Raw genomic sequence first — 25,082 nt, forward strand, 5'->3', positions numbered from 1 at the left:
GGGGGGATTATTTTAGCCTTTACAAAGGCTGCAAATTACTTAAAACAAATTTTTAGTCTTACCAAAAGTTGTACGAGACAAAAGACATGGCTGGTAAAACCCAAGGGAAGGAGAAGTAAACATGAAGGCAAGAAAAGGAGTTTGTGGACAAATGATGAAGTGGCACAGCAGCTGATCGTGCTGCTGCATGAGGTGGGTGTCAAGAGGGTTGCCCTATTTGGCACTTCAGGGCACCTTCCCCAAGAACAGCATTCCAAATTGCCTGGCAGAATACAATAGTCAGGGTCAATACTATGTACCTGCATGACCTGTGTACAGATGCGGATGAGGGTTACACACCTTCAGGAAGCTGGCAAGTTCTGTTTACCAGGTCGATGGTCGAAGTACAAATGGCACGAAGTGTTGCCTGTCAACCTGTTGCAATTTACTGCTGGCCCATGCCAAGTTCTCACATAACCTCATAGCTCTTTCATTGTTTATCATGCATAATCATACTCCAGTAGGGCACACATTCAAGCTGGAACTTACAACAAACTTGGCAAACTCACACCTTCAAAGGCCTTCACAAATAAAATCATTGTAACACAATCTAGCTGAATGATACATGGTCATTCACTGACACACAGGATATATTGCAGGATGATCACATGACTACCATCAACAGCCTCTTTACTTTGAGGAATGCAGCAGTGACATTGGGAAGTTGTGCCATATTGCTGTTGCTTTTAGTGGGAGAGGAAATGAAAGTGATAGCTATATTGACCTATGCATTAATCAACTCTTTGATACATGTGTGGGAAGCGCTTTGACTGATAATGCAGATGATCCATATGCTAGCTTGGAAGGAAGCAGAGGCAAAAATATTGGGAAAAGAGGACCTTGCCTGCCACGATCACTGCCGTACCTGTGCAACAGGTTCCCTGCAGGGCTTCTTGAAGTTAATGGCACAGGTCTTCCACTTGCTCCGTGCTGACCCAGAGCCGGCGAGCCAGTTTGTATTGTAAGAGCTCCAGTCTGGACCCCCAACCACTGACGATTATCATATAGGAGGCTGAGGAAGAACTCAATGGGGTCTGGATGGGAGGTCAGTGGTGGGTAGGCATGGATTTTCTGGCTGCATGAGGTAGACGGTTGCCACAGGTGCATCTCTAGTGATGCAAGCACCTGCTGGCCAGATGCAAATCACATGTCCTACCACTGATCCCTGAAACTCTAGTGGGGTCAGTATTGGAGGGTACCAGCTGGCACGATCCTGGTTTAACTACTGGAATTGCGGTCCTTGGATTTTTGGGGCCAAGGGTACCATGTTGTCCAGCAGAAAGATGCATTTAATTACAAGAGAATTTGTCTTTTACTGTCTCTGTTGAAGAAATACATGAGCAGGAATCGGATGGGCGGCGGCCGAGGTGGGCGACAAACCATCCTGACCATGGCAGCGTGAGGCCCAGGAGATTTTAACTGCTACGCCTTATCTGAGTACTCTGGCCAGGTTCCAGCCCAAAATTAATGGGAAGCGTCAGCTGGCCGGCGGGTGGGAGTGCAATGTCGGGTAGCAGGAAGCTGCTGCTGGGGACCGAAGAAATGGTCCTCAACACTCATAAGTCGATTAAGGGGGGGAACCTGGGGCAGAGGAGGCCTAACTTTCCTTGTGGGACTCAGAGAAGCGCTCCTGCTCCTCCTGGCCCCATAAGGAAAGTTTTTTAAAAAGACTTATCTTTTTGGGCTTCTTTAGGCCTTGATTCCTCTTCCCTCCGCTTGACTCAGCTTCCCTACTCAGGCCTATGGTTAAAATATCAGTCGAACCCCAGTGATGTCATCAGAGCCCGATCTGCATATTTAACAAAGGCCCCTGCCATTAAAATTGCAAACTGCGGGACATCGCAGTGGGGGGGCGGGACATCGGTGGGTGAATCCCATGGGCGATTGTAACTGCCCACCCGTTTTCTGCCCCATTATCTTCTGACTCACCATGACTGATGCCATTGAATGTCTGTTAGTATGTGAGATATATGGAAAAGCTTGACCTGATTGCACTGTAAAAGCAATTGCTGAAATTCTGATATAACTTTAGGGTGCTAGAAACTGAAGCAATAATACATAGAATTGCATAGAATGTACAGCACAGAAACAGGCCATTCGGCCTAGCTGGTGTATGTTAGTGTTTATATTCCACACCAGCCTCTTTCCACTCTAATTCCATCTTTACAGCCTGCCCCCCCATATCCCTCTATTCCATCCTTCCTCATAACAAATATGTTAGTGCTATCTGCTTCAGTCACTTCATATGGCAGCGCGTTCCACATTCTCACCACTCTCTTGTATAAAGAAATTCCTTCTGAATTCTTTATTTGATCTGTTAGTGGCCGTCGTATATTTATGCTCCCTTGTTCTGGACTCACCCACAAGTGGTTACAGAACAGGGTACCCATTTAGTCGCCTAAGAGGTAGATCTTGCCAACATGTTTTTTCTTTTTAGAAAGGGGTAAAAAATGTTTTTTTTTTGCTGGAGCATATGGGACTTACATTTGCCAATATAGTTCAATATTTTATTCAAAACCTACTGTGCATGTCCAGCAATTGTGCTGATATCATGAAAGTCAGTTATAAAACTGTGAAACAAGCGGGTTCCATTCCCCAGGAGAAAATTACAGTAGTCTTATAGTGGACCTGCCCTCAGCATCCTGCATTACCAGTACAAATGTGATATTGGTACATACAATACTTTCACTGCCTAAAATCATCCTATTTATTATACTGGCATGTCACTGCTGGTGTCAAATCTACTAATTGTGACATTGAATTCTATTTTGACAGAAACACTGAGGGGAATTTTAACCCCCGACGATGGTCGGGTGTTTGGGAGGGTGGGGGTTAAGTTGCTAAAAATGTGCAAACCGCCGCGAATGCGCCTACTTCCGGTTTTACCACGGCAGGTTGGGGGGAGGCCAAGTAACCCGCTCTGGAGAGGCGGGTCAGTGATTTTAATATGCAAATGAGGCTGCATTCTTCAGATTTTGGAAGCCATTTAAATTTAACGCTGGCTGGCCGGGTTTCCCAGGGCTCGGGAAATCCGGCAACTGAAGGGAGGCGGGAGCTGCCAGCTACAGCAGATCAGAGGATTTCCAGCACTGCTTGTGAGCCAAGAGGAGCAGGAGTGCTTCTCTGGACCCTCAAGCAAACCTGCCGCGATCTGCCGACCTGCCTCCCCCCACCATGATCTGCCAAAACCTCTGTGATCGGTCGACACCCCCAATGATGTCCCCCCCCCACCCCAGCGACGTTGCCCCCGGCGATATCTCCCCCCCTCCCTCCTCGCTGCTGCGCTCCGAGCCCACCGACCCCCGATCTTCTTGATTGCCAGGGACTGTCTCCAGCAGTCCCCGGCTGCTGCCTTCTACAGCAGGCTTTCCTGCACGGCAGCATGCCAACCTCTCAATCTGGCCAACTGCTGGGGAGGAAACAGAGTAAAAACATTCTAATGAGGGCCGGCCGTTAAATTTGGCAGGACCGCTGCCTTCCCTGTATTTCCAGGTTTCCCGGCCGCTGACATGTGCTTCCATTCCCTGCCCGCCTCCCAGTAACTATCGGGACCAATTTGTGTACACAGTACTGAGACCATTGAGGTCAATACATAACTGACGAAAGGACACCATGGATGTTTGCTTGCTATTGATACAACATTTCATATTATACTAACAACACTGTTCCTTCACCTTTAATACAACAATTCAAATGGGGAAATTATATTCACAGATTTGCCAACATGCCTAGTAAATACTTAAATTAGGATGAGAGCCTATTACAGGACCATTTATGAACTTCACAAGAATGACATGCACCTACCAGCAATGCAACTGTAAAACTGCAGCTTAAGAGGTGAATGATTCTTAGTTTCAACTGCAGCAAAAGGTACTTTAAAACTTTTGGTGCAGAAGCTTCCCAGTGATGGTTAATTATTTGTATGCAAAAGAATAACACCTGAATATGGAAACGTATTTGTGGTAATTTCAAGGCAATAATCTCACTGAGGTCAGATGAAATCTTAATCAAATCCAATTTCAAATCTTGAGAAGTTTCCATCATCCGAACCTGAGATGAGCTTCCTACCTGGTATTCACTCCGGGGTATCAACCATAATAGACACCATGGAGTTTGTAGGAAGTTTTAATTTTTTTTATTTTGTTAGCAGCAGGTGTTATTATAGACATCAATGGCCAAGATGCTTCATTTAGTTGAAGTGTGATGTCCTTCTCACTAAAGGAAAAAATCTGCAGTTGACTCCCAGAAAATACGCACACTACACACACACATAAACATGTATATACTATGTATTATAAACTGTGTTAACTTATGTCACATTTTTTCTGATTGACCAAAGGTATCATCATAAATTATGGGCTGGATATGAATGGAGTGCTAGTGGAAAATTCCTCTTCTTTGCTTGGCTTCTACATTAGTGATCTAACACCGTGGAGTCTCCATACCTTTAGAGTTCAAGCTTGTACAGCTAAAGGCTGTGCATTAGGTCCCCTGGTGAGTACCTCAATTTAAATTCACCCAGCATACAGAATGTCAGATGGCAGTGGATATCTGAAATATAATGATTCATATTGGTCAATACAAACCATCTGGCAGTGCATGACATTTTATCAAATGCCATTCACTGCTCGTTAAAGAGTGGTTAGATTGTACTTAGTACTTGGCTACTGTTCCAAAAGTATATATCAGCAATTTCCACAGAAACCCACAATCTTTTATGAATATAATCTGCTGGAAAAAGGTAATTTGATACCTAATTATTCTTGCTAGTTTTATATCTCTTTATTTCAATCTATCTCTCTCTCTCTCTCTCTCTCTCTCTATATATATATATATATATATATATATATATTATATATATATAATTTTAATCTAAAATATTAACCATCTAATGACTATAAAACAAATGTAATATAAAAAAGCACTCCGTTTCCCCCTCCCATTGTCTTCTTGTGCCATTTATTTTCTCAGCCAAGTAGGGAGGTTGGATACCTACTCCCCTTTGCCAGTGTCACTGGGAGTATAAAAGCAGTTTCAGGTATTTTGGCCTTCTGATTTTCTCTTCTCTGTAAGCGAATACCTTCATTTTATTCTTTAAAAAACATTTTAATAATAAATGCAACAACACTAATAAATGTGCAGATTTTAGACAGTTTGTTAATCTACACATGCTTAGTGAAGTAAAACATATGCAAAGAAACAAAAAAAAGCATTTGTGATCAGCACTTTTACAGCAACGATTAATTCAATCTAAAAAGAGAGAAGAGAAGGCGGCTAAAAGAAATAACAAAACAGGGAAGATATAAAGAAAGAAAGAACTTGCATTTATATAGTGCCTTTCACGACCTTAGGATGTCTCAAAGCGCTTTACAGCCAATGAAGTACTTTTTAAATATAGTCATTGTTGTAATGTAGGAAACTCGGCAGCCGAGTTGTGCACAGCAAGGTCCCATGTACAGCAATGTGATAGTGATCAGATAATCTGTTTTAGTGATGTTGGCTGAGGGATAAATATTGGCCAGGACACCGGAGAGAACCCCCCATGCTCTTCTTCGAAATAGTACCATGTGATCTTTTACGTCCACCTGAGAGGGCAGACGTGGCCTCGGTTTAATGTCCCAGCCAAATGATGGCACCTCCGACAGTGCATCAGTCTCTCAGTACTGCACTGAAGTGTCCGGCTAGATTGTGTGCTCATGCCTCTAGAGTGGGGCTTCAACCCACAACCTTCTGACTCTAATTTGAGAGATCCTGTAAGCAGCATCTTGCAAGGAGCCCCTGTTACTTGACGAGCCCGATGGAGAGCTCAGTGACCCTCCTTATGGTGGCATTGCTGTCTTATCTGATGTGGTGTGGCATGATGAGGTTGTGAACCAGTGTCAGTAGCCACGGTTGAAGGGTGTAGCCCTTGTTCCTGAGCAGCCAGCCTTGTTTCTTGCGGCTTCCTGAGGGTGAGTTTGCAGAAACCCCTTCAATTGTAAGACAAAGTGCACAAAATGAACAATTAGTCAACTGCTGGAACACTCCGAAACCAACATGCTCAGTTATACTCAGATGCAACTGATCGAAGTATCTGCAGCTTGTGGTCACTTTAAATTTGACAGCCTATACATTCTGCAGAAATTCCCGCCATGTTTCCCTTAATGGGCTGGCAAATGGGTGGGATTTCCATTTTTTTGTTTAAAATTTTGATGGGGTCAGAATTACATAAGATGACCCCGATTTGCAGGATGAGCAGAATGAGTGGCAGGGAGCAGGCATGCTTTCATCCTGAGAGGACGACAGGTGCCTCTCCAATGGAAACAAGGCCACTCTCCAGGAAGTGCACCTCAGCGCTCCTAAGGCTCTGCACAAGAACAGAGTACAGGAGTGATGTGGCACTCTAAAAGTCACTGTCAAAACTAGCCCCCAGAGCCATGATGGCAACCGTCTGATCTTGCATTGTTGCAGTGTGAGCTACCATGGAAGCTGTCAGAGCTATCAGCAGAGGTTCCATCGTGGTGGGCAGAACTGTCATATTTATGGAGCTGACCACTCGCTCCATTTTGGACAAAATGGTCTCCATACTCTGCAGAAAGCCCCAACATAAGCTGGAGCTGGACTCCTCCATGCTCTGAGTCAAAGCTTACTGCAGGCTGTCCAGTGCACCTAGCATGTCCTAATGCACGCCCATCAGTCTTCTTTGGTAGTCTGGACCCTCGAAGTCTGCATCTGAGTCGTCTGCAGCAGAACTAGGATGTTATCTTGCCCTACAGTGATCTGACTTGTGGTGTCCTATCCTCCTGCCTTAGCTACAGCACATTTGTGGCCGGTGATTCACCAAATGAAGACTCCTTCTCTAGCCTACCCTCTGAAGTACGCATGGTGCCAATCTCTGAGCTGGTGTTTGCTAGGGTCAGATCGAGTGACGCTACATCTTCAGGAAGGCTGGTCTCCTCGTCCTGAAGTGGCACAGGGGCCTTGACATTTTCAGTACCTGAAATGAAAGAGCTAACAAGGGTTAGCTTTTAGTGTGAAGGGAGAGCAGAGAAAGAAGTGACTGGTGAAAACATCTGCAGTTTGTCATAGAGTGTGTAGGGTAAGATGGAAATAAGACGGGAAAAAAGGATAAAGTGTGAAGAAATCCTGCATGACATCTCTTCCAGCCGGTCTGAAGGTCTTTCGGTCTTTTCTTTCCTACAAACATTTTCTGATGTATGCAGTGAGTGCACCTCCCCTTTAAGAGGTGCTGGCAGCCTTTAAGTGGCATATCTAAAGCCTGATTTGCACCCCCCCCCCAAACAGGTGCATAACCTATGAACAGCGCGGATAGTGCTGGGTCCATGCCTGGCTTATGGTGATGAGCTACCAGCATCAAATTTGCGTGGTCCCTGAGACCCCGCCTCCTGCGCACCCATTTTTGGGCATGATCGTATTTCTAAGTCAATCTGTCTACAGGGACAGAAATATTTGCAGAATTCATTTTCAAACGAAATTTAACCAAAATACGAGTTATAGGGGTAATTTTATGAAGTTTGTGTGTGCATACGTGAATCACTAATATGCAGTTTTAGACAAATTCATAAAATTACTTCTCAGATTTTGTATTGACTTGATCCCATTTGGATGTAGATACATTCTCCCTTGTGCTCCAGTCTGAATGCCATCATAGGTGAATGGCAGTGTCTGGAATACCCCAATCACAAAATCACCAAGGAGCCAAAGTATGACATTTTCCATTTTTATTTCTGACCTTATTTTTTTTTAACATTTCCTTATTGATTTGGTAAAGCTAGCCATTCATAACCTGTCAGTTGTGGAAGCCCTTCACACTTCAAATGAGTGACATCATTCCCTTGATTCTCACTGTATAAAGAAACTCTTCTCTTCAAATTTAAGTTAATGAAAGCCATTGTGAACCGTTGCAAAATGGAGCTGATCAGTGGCTTCTTAATAGATGCATTTTCTTATTGCTGATGATTTGAAAAAACATGATACCTTGTACTAACTTAAGAAACTAATGGAATTATTGATGAAAAACTCCTTTCTCTGACAGTTGTCAAACATATTAGTGAAGATGGAAAGCCTAAAGGGAGTTCTCTCAACACAAAATAATTCTCCACATGTGTAATTTCTTTCAAAATGTATAGCTAGCTTCAACTAGGGAGGAAATATTTTCAATTTAGTGAGTAAGTCCCTCTTGTGGGAAGCTATAATTTTGGAGTGGTACATGCACCCAAACCATGACATGCTGAAGTAGCTTCATTCCTATCCATGGAAATCAGTGCTTTGGACTGGTTGGGGTATTGATTATGGAGGTGCTTGAGCTGAGAGAAATTAGTTCCAGCTTAGTAGATCATAGTACATAACTGAAACTAACTTTGTTTTACAGCTTGGGTACCTTCAAATGATTATCTAAGCTGGTCTGAAGTACTAACTTCCATGTAAATAAATGGAGCTACTGCAGAATACACATGGGTCATACCTGTAAGTTACATATTTGGAACAGCATCAAGTGCAAATGAATTCCCAAAATGGCAGCTACCTATAGGAGAGCAAATGATTATCTAAGTTAGTTATTTTCCACAGTTGTATTTTTCATCTTTTGAGGCATTAGGAGCTGCAGGATGGTATCACTGAGGCAGAAAACACATTGAGGAGGCTATTTTGTGTTTTGCTACTGAACATCGATGTTTTTGTGATTATATATTGATCTCTTTAGTACTTCGCAGGCTCAGTCAGGACTTTTGCTGCTACTTTAACTCCGCTCTGCACAAAGTACTGTTTTGCCTGGGGGTCATGAGTTTCCTAATGGGAATGCCTCTATTCTTATGCACTGAGGATAAGGAGAAGGATGAGGATATGCAAGAGGCTAGATTGGAACTTTTAGAGTCAGGCTTCACAGAAGATGTCCCTTCCCTATGTGCTCACATGTGTCCACAGACGAAGTGGGTAATTACTTAGATTTTTCTGACTGTCAGTGCCTCAGAAAGCTGTCCTTCCCCCGGAGGTCATTGGAGAAATAAGTCAACTGCTGTCTGAAGACCTGCAGCCTATTATCACCAGGAGAATAGCATTGTCTGTACCAGTCAAGGCCTTGAATTTCTTTGCTTTTGGATTCTTCCAGGCAGCATCTGGTGACCTTTATCACATTAGTCAGAAAGGTACTCACCACTGCATCAAGAAGGTCACTGATGTTTTTACTGCCATGACGCTTTCATCATGCGACAATCCATCATGTCAGGTCTCATGAGTCAGAGCCACGTATCCAGATGGTTGGTTGGTGATCAGGGTTATCTCCCCTGCAGTTATACCTAATGACTCCAGTAAGGCTTCTGCAGACAAAGGGGAACAACTGATATAATGAGGCCCAAGCCAATGCAGTATTACTAAGCAGCCCATAGGAAGTCTCTTCATTGGCTGTAAAGCACTTTGGAATGTTCCGAGGTCATGAAAGGCGCTATATTAATGCAAGTTCTTTCTTTACCTCATTTTAATTAAGCTTATTTGAATTACCCTAACCCTCTCTCTAAAAAAATATTGATTAATTGTAGCAAACCATTTAATGTACCATATATACATGGGATAATAATTCCTTTTTTTCTTAAGTTTCTGGAATATGACTGTGATTAATCATTTTTTGTTTGGAAATTGTTGCACTTGCTGACTTAACTTACAAGGTCAATCCTATTGTACTTAGGTTAAAGCTCGAACCCTGGAATCTGCACCAGTGGGAAGTGTTTCACTTGCTGTGAGTGTTGAAGATCCCCGTTCGGTCCAAGTGAAATGGACAGCTCCAAGTACACCAAATGGTCTTTTGACATATTCAGTTATTTTCACAGGGCTATTTTATGTAGAACAAGGTAAGGTCAACAAACTAGACAATATTTGTCTCCTTTCCTTTTCTTGCTTTCAATATTGAAGAAGCAATCAGTTCCTCACCAACTAAAATGTGTACATTTTTAAAAACACCACTGGCACATTTCTATTTTTCCAGTTCTGTATGTAATTTTGTAGGCCTCGATATTAACGGGGAGCGTGCGGGGGAGTATGTAATTGGCCAAGGAACCCGGCAAGGCTGGGGACGTGGAGGCACTGCCGATCTTAATGGCTGGGCCTCATTACGATATTGTTGGGTTGCCTCCCACCTGACAGCCGGCCAAATGGTCAGCCTGGCCGGCGAGTGGGAGAGAAATCTAGCGGCAAGAGGCTGCAGCTGGGGACCCGTGAGGAGTGCTTTTTATATAGGAGGAGTGCTCTCCCCAGCCCCTCAAGAAAGCCTTCGGCCTCCCTTTTACCGATCGCGCCCTCTATGTAGCCCCTGCCACGATCGTTGACCTCCCCTCTCCCCCCCACCCTTAAACCCCCTATGGCCTCTCTCTCTCTTTCCCTCCCCTCCCGTGATCTGAAGCCTGTGATTGCCAGCCCCATCTGGTGACTGAAGCCTGCCCCCCTCTACCATTGCCAGGGACCATTCCCACGGGTGCCCGGCAGCAGCCTCCTGCTGCTGGTTTTCCTGCCAGGCAGCCGGCCAGCTGCCAGGCAGGTTCCCCCCCCCCCGCCCCAGCTAGCGCACTCACCCTCACCCTCCCCTCCTCCCCATAAATATCGGGGCCAATGGTTTGTGTTGAGATAGGGAATAGTACTTGTGAAGGGCAACAGGCCAGGTTTAAATAGGGGAGATGTGAGGATAAATGAATAATTTTGAGTTTTGGTTGATAACATTTAAAAGTCAATGATTATTTATACTAAAATTTCCCTCAGATTAAATAGGTGGGGTAGAGACATGATAAACTAATCATGGCATGTGGAAGAAACTGGCAGAAATCTATAATCCCACTAGTGAACTGAGGTTGCATCTACACTACAAGTTTAGAGTCGGCACAAAACAAAATGGTTCAGATGCTTTTCTGATTCCAGGCAGGTGCTAAGCATGCCCTACTTACCACCCGCCCAATTTACAGTCCACATGAAAATCTTCCCGTTGTCTTTGTGTTTCTCTCTCAAATTGATTTTTGTTGATTTGCTTTAGATATTAAATGTTTAAATGTATTTGAACTTCTATACACGGGATCAATTGCAAGCAGTGGAAGTGTGTGGGAGTAAGTTCCACAAACAGGAGAAATAGTTTTTGTAGCTTCTCCATTTGTATAATGTGTGACAATTTTGGATTGAAAGACCATGTTGATGTGAATCTGTAACAGCGTTTCTGTTCTTGGCATGCACAAGGAGGACGGAGCCAAGCATTAGCGACTCTTGTAGTACTTCTTTTGATGTGGAGATGCCGGTGATGGACTGGGGTTGACAATTGTAAACAATTTTACAACACCAAGTTATAGTCCAGCAATTTTATTTTAAATTCACAAGCTTTCGGAGATTTTCTCCTTCCTCAGGCAAATGTTTCAAGTACTTCTTTTGTCATACTTTCACATCTCTCTGTTGTTTTTGAGACTGCACTCTGCGATAGAGTAAGTTGTCCTCAACAAATTTATTGGTCACATGGCTTTGGATTCCAGGAGTGCACAAGTGAAATATGGATTTTCACTGTAACTTACCAATCAGGGTTACAACATTCCATCATTGGGCAGATATAGGCTTTTCAGAACATTAAAGTTGCCATTGGTGACAAGTAGGGCCAAGTTTTCTTAACAGTTCCTAATCTTTTTCCAGCTTTACAGCTACCTTCATTATATGTTTGCCTAAGCATGGATCAGATATAAAGAGCCAAAGAGCTGAAGGCTTGCAACTGAAGAGAGCTTGCTATTCTTATAGCATAAAAATAAATGGCCAACATCATCATTGACCTCTCTCAATTATGCTTGATCTTTGTAGCATTGAAAACAATATTCCATTTGTGTGGCTACAGTTTAATTCTGCTTACATCTGCCTGCAATGACTCAGTTACCAATAATCAAATACTCCATGGAACACCATTGTTCCTGTGCTGCTGGGATCAAGGAAATTTCATCTGTGGAAAGCAATCAGCCAGGGTTGATTAGTGGAAATCTGGAGATAATTAGATATTCAGGGGTTTCACTTGATTGCCTTTGGGTGTTAGAAAATATTCTGCAAAATTTCTCCCTCAGGAAATTAAATAGATAGATTATAGTCCACAATAGGGTAGACTGCGCAAGATCTATGGAAGGGGTGGTGTTGAATGGTCAAGTGATCTTTTCTTATTCCATATTTTCTTATGCTCCTAAAGCAATTGGTATCCAGTTGAATACAACAAAATATCAATTTCTTCCCATACTTAATCAGGGCTACCTTAGGTACAAAGAGTCTGCTCTAAAAGTTGACATAACTATGTCTTATTCAGAAATAAATACATTGAACCATGGTTAAATACTAAATAACTGTTCTATATTTTGCCATATTTTCTCCCCCTCCTTTCTGATCTCCTGAAAGAATTGACTCCTTTCTGGGTATGGTTCCATGGGTGTCAGGTGCCCAGTGATGCTTCTCCTAAGTAGCCATTCTGTATGTGAAAGCCTTGACATGGAGTGTTGCTTAGTTGACCAAAGGAGCCATTGCAACTGAGCCCAATCCTGACCTCACCCAAAATCCAATATTTCCAGCAAAGATCATTGGAGTGTTCGGGAGTGAGAATCCTGGCCATTTTCCTCTCCCTAACCCACTAATACAGTAAAAAGATAGAATTATCAAATGCAGATACAATCTAACTAAAAATGTTAGTTTATTATGCACAGTAACAACTTTGTTGAATACAGTGTTCTTGGAACAAAAAGTTTCATTAGAAACTGGATTTTGATAGAAATTCTATTGTAGTCTCCTATATTTACTCATTTAAACACTGCCCAAAAAAGTCAACATATGATTATTTTACTAATATTTATATGACTACAAGCACTGGAAGCTAAATGTGCAGCTATTAACAAATGTGGCTGAATGAGGTAATGTGTGAAATCAGGATGCAAATTAAAATGTTATAATTAACTGTTAACAGTTACAATATGAATGAATGAATGAATATAATATGTACATAATTAGGATTTTGCACTTGCAGGTATCTCTATCTTTTCTTTGTTAAACATTGGATTATTCATTTTCTCTTCCTCCTTTTCCAACCAATTTTCCCTCCTTACTTGAAAGCATTGACTCTTAGTTGCGGGTATGGTTCAAAGGGTGCTGCTCACCCTCCAGTACCTCATTCAAGTTGCAATTCTCCACATGTGAGCTTATTCAGTGAATATCAGAAGGCTATTCAACTCTGGGGGAATTTGAAGACAAACGACACTAACCTCAGTTGACATTCCCACACGTGCATTTTCAATAAGGGTTACTGAATAAAAAGCAAGAGCAGGAGCCCTTGCTGATTTTCCCCTTCCTAATCCCAGGGTGATGAGCTAATTAATAGCCCCAAATGTTGCCCTAGCTGAGATCAGATAATTTAAAATGGATTAGCAATCAAACCTTGAACTTTCCTGGTCTGTAAGGCTCAGCCCCTTGCCGGCTTAACCAGCCGAGCCATCAGGGAAGGCCAATTTTTCAATCTTAAATGTACTGTTCAGGAGTGGTGGTTTTACAATATGAAATGCAGATAATTTAATCATTTAATGTATATAATAAATTATGAAAGGGTAAAAATGTCCCATGACTGGACCACATATCTCAAAATTGCACACTAGCAGCCCAAGATTTTCCATCCATTATGGAGCATGGATGGAGGTGATAGAGAGAGTGAGTGCTGTTTCACCTGTAGCTAGATCCCAGGAGCAAGTGAGAAAGAAATTTGTTGGACTACACAAGGGAAACAAAGTAGGTGTGCTAATATGTAGCTTACTGTTACAATGTTGGCTTACAATGCAATTTAACTATACTTCATTCTAAACTTGGTGCACTGTCACAGAGGATGAATGCACTGCGCTTTGCTGTTTGTCTTTCTAAATGCACAAATGGGCTTCTGTTGTTCTTGTGCACTGTCTAATGTTCCTTTATCAAAAGGAACTTGAATGTTGTATTTTCACTCATAGAAAGTACTGATTGCCTGTGCATTTGGGTTCTACATATCTTCTCTCCTTATTCATGCACTCATTCACTCCCTCCTGCACAAGCAGACAATGCAGTTTATAACACTGCAATGTAATGCCATGTGAAGGTATGTTACTAGGGATGCCTTAATCCTAGCATTGTAAAATGTGTTCTACATCCACTCTTCCAGATGGCTAAAAGGAAGAGATGGCAGAGCCCAATATACAGCCTAAAGCAAGCACATCAAAGCACCCTATGTCACCCACACCCACTTCTGCTCCTCCTGGCTCCACATTAAGATAAGTTACCATTTATGTTGGTAACCTCCAGCGGTCCCTTTAAGGATGCAGAAGGAATCGAAAAAATTCAGCAGTGCATGCCCAGCACATGGTCACTCAGGGCTCAATTTTAAAATGGCGGCGGATTGGCAGCGGGGGGGAGAGGGGTGAAGGTGCGCGTGGCAAACCCACATGAACAAAACTTACCGTTTCTGATGCGAGCGCATGTTGATTGGTGATGATTAACGTCCTTTCCGGGTTTCGCGCCTGGCAGCAAGTCTGATTGACAGGCTGGCTGCCGTCAGGAGCTGCAACGTGAGGTAGGGGAAGAGAAAGAGAGAGAGCAAGACATCATCCGGCGCTGGACTGGAAGACCGGGATGGAGGAGAGTCGAAGATCCGGAGAGAGAATGGAAGATCGGGAGGAGGGGTGGGGAGGAGGGGAAGATCGGGGGAACACCGGGGGAAGATCGGGGGAACACCGGGGGAAGATCGGGGGGGGTGAAGAGGGGGACATTGGGGGGGTGAAGATGGGGACACCGGAGCAGGAAACAGTGGACGTCGGAGCAGGGTGCAAAGGTAGGTTCATTTAGTGTTTTCACTTCTGTCCATGGTTTTTTATTTAATTTATTTAGTTTCTTGTTCCCTGATCCGGCCCTCCACGCTTGGTTTCACCAGGCGTGAATCAGAAGCGGTGGGCAAGCTGCCCAGGTAAGTTAAAAATCTTTCTAAATACTCAATCTGTCACAGGTAAAGTGCCTTAAGTACCTCAATGCTTTAATTGCTGGTGGGACTTCCATTTACGGGTTGCCCGCACGCACACAGATGGATCCCTGGGAAACTCTGAAGTCGGCGGCTTGCAGCCAGCTTCCAAACCTGAATGGGATTTCTGCGATTTTTGGAGACCTCCCGCCCCCAACGCACCTGCAATTGCCTCCTAAAATCACCCCCCTAGTTTCTGACCATTTTCGAAGAGGAGTCCTTAAACAGGCGTTAGACCCCTCCCTAGCATACGCAAGGGGTCTTACGCCTGTTAAGATGGCCGCTAGGGATTCCTGAATTTTGGCTGAGCTAATATGGCAGTATTTCAGGCATTTTTGGGGTACGGGACATAGTCCCATGAAATTGGACCTTTTGCCCCCAATTCGTGCCCGAGAAATGGGCAAAATGAGGTCCAATTTTGCTCCCTTTGTTCAATCTGCAATTACTTTAGGTAGTTTAAGTTATCAATGCCATCTTCTACATAAATGGTTAAACAAAAACTTGAACTTAGAATGTTCCTGAAAACTGAATACATTAGGTGAGTGTGTCCTTAACTTAAACAATTTTCTGCAAGTGATCAAGTTCAGTATATATGAATGGATTTGAAATTTTGAATTCTATGGCTCCGATATTTACTCGGAGCTGGGAAGAGTGCGGGGGGTAGGATTTTTGGATGGGAAACCCAGAAGTAAGGGTTTCCTGCATGTCCTGCCAAACATAACTGCAGGACGTCTTTTAAATTTTTTCAATCGGTTTCACACCGTACAACCAGCAGAATTGACAGGCTCAGGCGGGAAAGCAGCAGCGATCAGGGTCTTCGGGATTTGGATCGACGGGGTTGGGGAGAGATGGGGGTCTTTGGGGTTTGGATCGGAGGATCGGGGAGAGATCAGGGTCTTTGAGGTTTGGATTGACGGTGTCGGGAGAGATTGGGGTCTTCAGGGTTTGGTTCGGATGACCAGGGAGCGATCAGGGTCTTTGGGGTTTGGATCGACGGGGTCGGGGAGAGTTTGGGGTCTTCGCGGTTTGGATCGGAGGATCGGGGAGAGATCAGGGTCTTTGAGGTTTGGATTGATGGTGTCGGGAGAGATTGGGGTCTTCAGGGTTTGGATCGGAGGATCGGGGAACGATCAGGGTCTTTGGGGTTTGGATCGACAGTGTGGGGGAGAGATTGGGGTCTTCAGGGTTTCGATCGGATGGCCGGGGAGCGATCGGAGCCTTCAGAGTTTGGATCAACCGGGTCGAGAAGAGATCGGGATCTTCGGGGCTTGAATCGGAGGGTTGGGGAGAGATCAGGATCTTCGGGGTTTGGGTCGGGGGTTCTGGTCGCGTGAAGGTAACCTTGGCGGGCTGGGAGGAAGCACTCCTGCTCCACCTGGCTCACAAGCAGTGCAATAAAGGCACTTACCGCATGGATCCGGCCCTTCTCGCCTCTTTTTACCTGCCGGGACCGGCAGCCCGGGAATCCTGGCCTCCATGCGTTAAAAATAAAAATTGAGTTAAAATAGAAGCATGCAACCTCCTTAAGTGACCAACCCACCTCCGAAGAGCTGATTGGTTGCCCGCCTCCATTAAAACCGGAAGTGGACGGTTTGGAGGTGGGTTTGAGAATTTTAAGATTTTTATCTTCCCATCCACCCCTAACCCACCTGTCCATGGGGGTTAAAATTTCCCCATGTGGCTCAGGGCAGGTCATGCCAATATTGATCTGCTTAATAAGTTGATGCGGTAAAGCCATTGGCTGCGCCGCTTCTGAGGTCCTTGATTTGCAATTTACAGCATCGTATTCGAATGACTTGTCCAGCAAATTTTGAGTAAGTTCGCAAAGGGTAGATTGGGGCAAGAAACGGTGTAGTTTACGATGTAAATTGCAGAGATTGCACCGTTCCACGAAATCCTGGGCCAACATCAGGGTTAGATTTTGTATGATAAAAATGAGGATGATAGTATCATCTTTAAATTGGACAAAAGAAACAGGAGTAAATAATTCCAGAATGCCTACAAAGACCTTTGCCAAGTTTTATGGACAAGTTTCCAAGATGAGACGCTTCTTTCCTTTTGAAGTTGAGTATATAATCTGATAAAGATCAAAATGACTACAGTATCGTCTTCAATTTCAACACAGAAAAAAGTAATGGTTATAAAGTAACTCAAAATTGCTTCACAGAATTTTATAGGTTAGCTTGCTAGATGAAAACCTTTATTTTTGAAGTTACGCTTGGCTAAATAACACAATCAATACAACTTTTAAAGTATCAACACATCTATTTGTGATTTGACTGGAAAACATGGATGTAGACTATAATGTTGGTATTTCACTGTTGCTGTGCATTTGTCAATGAGAGTGGTCAGGGATTCTGTGGCAGATAAAGGCTATGAGAATGGCCGAGGGATTTGGCAACCTTATTGCTTTTACTTCGTCTTCAATCAGATTAAAATCTTGTGGACTGTTGCGTGCCGGAGAAATTAAAATGATCCATTTTGCCCTGAAAACCTGCTGGGAACGATCCTGGGAGTTACACTGGAATGTTGCTCTCTAATGCTAACCCCATTTAATTTATTGGGACTGGTGGGTGCTTAAGCCATTGCAGGTGCAACTTCGGCACTCATGCAGCTCCCCCAAGCTTCCTGAGTAAGGGGGTCGATCCAATTTTATTTTTAAATGTATCTGCTCTTTAGGGGTACAGGCTGCTTCCCTGACTCTCACCCCCAACCCCTGTTTTTATACACCTACTGAAATCAGTAAAATGATATGTTAAGCTGCTTTATTTGTAATCCTCAAAAACCCCTTATTGGTGCACCAACAGCAATTTCTAGGTTTATACATACAAGATTTACAAATCTAGATTTTCTTTTTATGAGTTTCAACCTATGGTCCCTTGTCCTACTTACATAATTTAAGTTAAAGTAATTTTTTGGATTAACTTTTTCCTTATCATCTCTCAGATGCCTCCTTGAAAGGCAGAAAAGTCTAAGTTTCTTCAGTCTTTCTTCATAACTCAGAACTCTAACATTAGAGATCAGACGTGTGGCACTTTCTGCAATATCTCCAATGCTTGAATGTCTTCTTTGTGTCTCAGTGACTAGAACAGGACACAGTGCTCAAGTTGTGGCTTGACCAGTGCACTGTACAGTTTAATCAAGACCCCTTCTGACTTCTATTCTTACGTTTTGGCTGTAAAGTTCAACATTCTGTTTGCTTTGATGGTTGCATCTAAGACCCATACGACTCTCAAATTCATCCTTAGCTATTTCAACACCATTAATGGAGTAGATATGTTTCACATTTTTTCCTTTGCATGTGTGGGACTTCATACTTGTCTATTGAATTCAATTTGCCATTGTTTGGGCCATTCACATATTTTGTCAAAGCCATTGTTTTATTTTTGTGCTGTCTCTTCTGATTCCACTGATCCTAATCACCCATCTCATTTTGAAATAATATTCACTTTTTCCCATATTTAACAATACAATTAAAAAGCTTGCCTCTATCATACATCAAATTGTCATAAGTACAAAATCTATGTTTCATAGTCTGTCACATTGGCTTCATTGGCTGAATTAACAGTCATAAAAAAGCAACAAATTACTGTTAACTGAAGAATGCTGGTTCTTTGAAATATTAATAAACAAATAGCACGGAGGTAAAAAAAATGATCAATTTAGAATCAGCAATCAATAAACAGATAGCAAGGAGGAGGAGAAGAACCCATTTTTTTAGAAAATGCTTTCAATCACCATCTTGCTTCGTCAGTGACCCAAGGATATAGCACTAAAACTAAAATTGCCCCCTTTTGCATCAGTGCCCTTGTATGGAATGGACAGAAACTCCAAGGAAAGGCCTGGACCTAGCAAATCCAGATGGCCCTTTGCTGCACCCCTTCCAGAGTGATGGCAGGACTATCCTCTTCACTCCAGATTACTTTCTGAGGTGGCATTCGCACAAATGTTAGCGGCATCACCGATGCTGCAGTTATGTAACCTGAATCCAGAATAAGGGCCAACCTATAACAGAATAGCAAGAATGGTGCCATTGACCCTTTGTCTCTCTCTCTTCCCCTTCCCCCAAATACTTGCTTACATCCCGAGAATTCATTTTTTAAAAATGTGCTCGATGCATTGGACTGCTAGCCTAAATGCTGTCTACCATGCTAAAGAGTATGGAAGAGTCCAGCTTGTGTGGCATTCTGGCACAAAGTATAAACACTCTACAGTCTACCTTGGAGTGTGTGGTCATCTCTATGGATGCTGAAGGTGGTCCCTCTGTCCAGCAGTCTGTGGCACCAGCACTAACATCCTTGATCGAAGCGCAAATTATGTGTTTTTTCAGCTCATTCATCTTATTTTGTACTTCCTCCAGATGTTGGAACAGCAGACACTAACTTCACTATGTCAGGTATCTGTTGCCATGATTGCATTTTCTGTTCAACTGTCATGATACTGTTTCAGGCGGCCACTCTGACCACCTTAGTCTATGCCCCGATGGAAATGACAGCAGGTGGATCAGCAGTGGGAATGGGGCGATAAGTTCTGCGGTCTAGTTTTCATAGCACTACCGCCTTGCTCTCAACCAACAACAGGAATGAAAATCAGCCTCCAAATATCATATTCATTTTGATTATAGGACTGATACCATGTGCTGCCTTCATTGATTAAAGTTCAGGCCATGCTGATGGTATCCTTTGTTGTGAAAATAAAAATATGTGCTTCTAGGCCCCTAACCAATAGATGCGATTACACACCTGCCTTTGTGTCACCTACATTTACTAAGTTTATTCTATAAAGAGAAAAAATAGACAAAGCAACAAGCTCACTGTGCAGTATTCTTGTATACCAGCAAGATATGGTTAATACCATTGTCGCTGCCGCTGCGGCTATTTGAATTCATCATATCATTTCTGATGCATATTTCTCCTTCAGACATTCATGCCTACTCTTAAAATCCCACAATCGTCTATTATGCCCATATAAGTGCAACTGTTACCCCTGCTGAGACAAACTTACCTTTGCATTTTTTTTATGTCATGCATCTTATTTTGTATTTCCTCCAAATGCATGGACAGCAGACACTAAGTTCACCATATCAGGTATCTGTTGCTATACTTGCATTTTCAATTGGAATGTCATGATTTGCATTGGCTCACAAAGATGTTCCTTCATCTATCCATTGCACCTTCCACAAGATCACAAAAGCATCATTTGTGAACTTTGCCTTTAACTACTGCCTGTTTACCTCAGATTCCTAGCTGAAATTTCAGACACCATTGTCATAAGATCCAAAATTTTGGATGTTATTTGTTGTTAAGGGCCTTGTTAGCAGCTGGAAACGCTTATGTACTATACAAGGCCGAGATCTATATCGCCAATTTGGCGAACTACTATGGGTTTGTTACAAACACTGGTGACTTTTAAACAAATCTTTAACACTTCTTCCTATGCTAAACATAATTTTAACCTTCAGATGTTAAGCAGCAGTTTGGTAAGATTTCCCTATTAATTTTCCATAATAATTGTTAAACAAATACATCTTCCTTAGAAATATATTAGTTTAACAATTTATTTAAATACATTTGTGATACAAACATAACACAGACAATTAAGAAGGGTATATAAAATCATTTTGAATTCAGTTAATTTTTTGGGATGACTTTTTTTGCATTACTCTGGTGAGGGATGAGAATGGGAAATAGAAATCTTTTTGCCTCATTTAGTATAATAGTAGTATCAAAAAAAAGTTACATTTATAAAGCCCATTATCACATCTCAGGAATGTCTTAAAGTGCTTCACATACAATGAATTAGGCAAATGTGGCAACCACGTTGCACACAGTAGGATCCCACAAACTGCAATATTATTTGTTTTTTTTTCTGATGGGAGAAGTGTTGGAACAAGAAAACACTCTTCTTCAAATGGTTCTATAGGATCTTTAACAATACCTGTACCATTGGTAAACTGGGCCTTGGCTTAGCATCTCATTTGAAGGACAGCACCCCGATAATGCTTTACTCCCTCAGAACTGTATTACCTATACACACAGGCCCAGGAGTAGATTTGAACCTATAACCTTCCAACTTGGAGACAAAGGCACTACCAAATGAGCCAAGCTGACAACAAGTATTTGTCGTACACATTACGGGCCACAGATAGTACAGTGCTGCAGTTACAAATGCACAAATATGTGCCTTAACTGTAACTGAGAAAAATCTTTTTCAGAACTGACCTTTACCAAAAGCTGGTGCATCTCTTCAATTGTCGTAGGTAATTTGATGTATTCTTCTATACCAGTGTGACATTTCAGGTTCCCACACTGCCCTCTTTATAAGCTTTCTGAGTGAGATTGTCTAATTAGCACCAAATCACAGGTAGTTTTGTGCTATGGATTTATGTCTGCTGGGAGCCAGAATGATGTGCCTGAAATTAATTTCAATTAACACCTTTAAAAGTCTTCAAAAAAGAGACTTCCTTCCTATTTTTCCAGATCTTAGAAGTCAAACAATAGTATTCTAACCTAATGCACCACTCCCCTTAGGGTTACATAAAAGGCATTATACACAGCATCACAATAATGTTAAATTAACTCCTTGGAATATTCAGTCTCACCTTGTTCTATTCTACATCTTCCATCTGAACACTACTAACTGTCCTATATTTTGTGACAGTTTTAAAGGAGTTATCTTGTATCAATAGGAAATACTGTTAAACAGTCACTTAAATCCCTTCAGCGTGTATATCTCATCTAAATTTCTTGTCATTTTAAAAAGAAATGGAGGAGGGCAAGCAGACTGATAAAAGGTAGATTTATTCCAATATTTAGCCATTCCATTGGGTAGGCATAGAATGAAGACTGGACAGTTCCCCACAAGAAGTAATTTAAAATCAGTCACCATGGGCTGTTCTTGCCTAGCTTCTACTGGCTGCCTCAGGGGGCAAGATTTGCAGATCATTTGCCTGTCCTCTCAGCAACGGAATGGTGTGTGCAATGGTGAGACTTGAAGAGAGGAAGACAAAATAAAATAACTTGAAAATGGAAACAAAAACAAAATGTTGTTTTTAAGGCCACTGCCCTCCTCAGATGACTTCATCCTGTTGACCTCTTTCTTTGCTATATTCAAATACAGTGACAGACAAAGATTGCATCTGCTCCCTTTACTACATACTGTCCAGGGAATAAAGTCAGGTCGTAGGGCTGGAACACACAAATAGAGCTCCCCAGGCTGACAGAGTTCCAAGATTCCTGGCCTTCTGGAGAATCAAGACCTGTCCTCTGGATTTCACAACATAATTATTGTTATTGCTTTTATAGATAAGATTTTAAAAATAACAAGCAGTTTATTTTCAGATGTTTGTAGCAGAATTGCTACGTTAGCAATTGTACTGTAAAAAACTCTAATGTTGACAACATACCCCTTTAAAGAGTTAAATGTCTCATTTTGATACCTATAGAAGGAGGCAACATAAACATACTAGATTCTAATCTTTATTTGCTGACAGACTGAACTGACCCTTCACAAAGGCTGGCATGTCCCTTTTACTTGTACCATACACTTTGAAATATTCTGCTGTGAAGCACTTGTAAGATTATGAGGTGTGAGAGTGATGATCGATTTAAAAAGTAGCAACATTTCGGTCAAGCCCATGACAGAACAGCGGATTCAGCCAGGGTAGCAAGGTGAATAATGCAACAGCCATGTACCCTTGTGTTTAATCTTGCATTGTTTTTGCACAGCAAATTTTTGCTTGCCTGTAATTCATGTCATCTTCAGTTGTCAGTACATCCCTCACATCATCAAAATAGTATTAAATGTTATAAGTTGAGCAGCAAGAGAACTTTCAGAAGTCAGAACCCATTTATAGAGCAGCGCTTGTAGAAAATGGATTCTGTTCTCCACAGAATTTTCTTTCAGTTCTTTCCACTGAGAAGTTTACTGATTTCTCCCAGTGGAATCGGCTGGAATTTATCGGTTCATGGTTGGCAGTCACAGATTAAGGTAAATGTCGATCTGTAATGACCCTCTACATGTTAGTATTGCAGTAAAGCTGGGCTTTTATGTCAAAGATATCGGAGAGGGAGCTATTACACATGACAGGGGTGATCAAGGGACTCCAGACCAAGGCAAGCATTATTAAATATTGACTACTTCTGTGATTTATGTAGAGCTTGAGGAAAAAAGTGACTTTTTAACCATTATATATTCTTCAGCATGGAAAACCATTCATTTATCTTATAGTGGAAATAAAGAAAGCATTTTGTTTTCATTTAAAACATTGGCATTGTAAATGCCTTGATGTTTTTGTTAACATTTTGCTGTCTATAACATAATAACAGAATGACTGTTTTTTCTTATTTATATATACTATGTGAGGTAAAAGTATGCCTTGAATACATTATACAAACGTTGTCATTAATTATTTCTGATTCAGTCCTTTTATTTTTGCATGAGCCCTTCTGCACTCAGTGAATGGCCATTAACGAATTTGGGTTGTTTTTACATTGAGTGATTCCACACAACACTTTGCATTGCCATCATCTGAAATAACACATGCACCTCCAGCAATAAAAGCTCCAAAATACATTCACATGTCAAATAACTTATTCCAATAGGTTTACAAAATCATTTGCGCTGAAACATTGTATTTTACAGTGCAATAACATTTGACAACATGGACTTTGTTTTGCATGATTTCCTCTGACCTGTTCTAGCATTCTAGGAAAATAAATAAAATAGCAATAGTGCTGTTAATGTAGGGGTTAAACTATGCCAATTCATTGCATTGAACAAAACAATTTATTGCATTCATATAAATCAGCTTTATAACGTGCTTTGATTATTCCCTGGGTCAGCTTTTCCAAGTTGAAATCAATAGGAGTGCAAGTGGCCTAATCAGTCCATTTTTTTATTACAGATTCAAGCACCAAGTCTACACTGTAGCATTCAACTATTCCCCTTCTGATTAGTTCCCCAGCAATCCCTCCTAAATTCCTGCTGACTGCCATCAATTGCCAACGCAACATTGAAATTATAACACAGAAACAGGCCATTTGGCCCAACCATGTTGATGTTTGTATCCACACAAGTAGTAGTCCTAATTTTATGTGCCCTTTCTGTTCCATATCCCTTTATTCCCTGTTCCTTCAACCACCTATCTAATCTATTTTTAAATGTTGACACGATCTCTACTTCAATCACTAACTCTGGTAGTGCATTCTACAGCCTCACAACCCTTTGTGTAAAAATGTTTCTTCTGCTCTCTGTCCTAAATTTCTTCCATTTATTGTTATATCTATGTCCCCTTGTTTTAGACCCCTCAATCACTGCTAACATTAAAAGGATTAAAAGTGAGTTTTAAGCGTTGTACCATCGGAGAGCTGTTAAGCTTTGCTTTGCACCAGCTGCAGTTCGGGGATTACCTCAAAATGGTTTCACATTCTTTTGGCTAAATTAGATTTGGGAAGCTTCTGGTTGTCCACTTAAATGGAAAACTTCAGACATGATTTCAATTTGACAGAAGCTTAAGTGTGTGTGTGTGTGTGGATCAGGGGAGAGATGGTTATGATCTTTTTTGTTACTTTTCATAGTCCAGGACTTTCACAAATGAGCAATTAATTAGTTCAGATTCCCAGGCTGTTTTAACAACATGTTGCCTATGTACAGTAGCTGATTTCAGTCTTTTGAAAGTAATTCTTTTTTGTATCCAAACCAAAACCAAATGATACTTTGGCAATTTTTCTGTATGATCATTTAAAGATATCCCTGTTTTAAAGAGTAACATGTAAAGGTATGTTTAACTTAATAGGCCATTGTTTACTTAGGATTAGAAAATGTTTTCTTCTCTGATGTGTTACAGGAAACTATTCTCTGCATGTATATCAAATTTGGCTTTACCTTTACCATGCTGTACTGGGCCATTAGTGCTGACTTTGCACAGGGCACTGCTCCCCACACTATGGGAACCTGAGGCCTATGGAGAAACCGATGCACACACTACTCCATAATGACACCTGGAAGTGCCTCATGTGCCAGGCTCATTAAA

At 41.9% G+C, this 25,082-nt stretch overlaps 1 protein-coding gene across 1 annotated transcript in view; it reads left to right on the top strand.

Moving 5' to 3' along the window:
* Window positions 1-25,082, top strand: part of ush2a (Usher syndrome 2A (autosomal recessive, mild)) — a 744,800-nt gene that overhangs the window by 395,062 nt on the left and 324,656 nt on the right. Inside the window, exons 39-40 of the mRNA XM_067989549.1 lie at window positions 4,379-4,533; window positions 9,719-9,881. Coding sequence (XP_067845650.1) covers window positions 4,379-4,533; window positions 9,719-9,881 — 318 coding nt within the window. The remainder of the gene's footprint in view (window positions 1-4,378; window positions 4,534-9,718; window positions 9,882-25,082) is intronic.

This window comes from Heptranchias perlo, chromosome 8, assembly GCF_035084215.1.
Source record: "Heptranchias perlo isolate sHepPer1 chromosome 8, sHepPer1.hap1, whole genome shotgun sequence".
Taxonomy (NCBI): Eukaryota; Metazoa; Chordata; class Chondrichthyes; order Hexanchiformes; family Hexanchidae; genus Heptranchias; species Heptranchias perlo.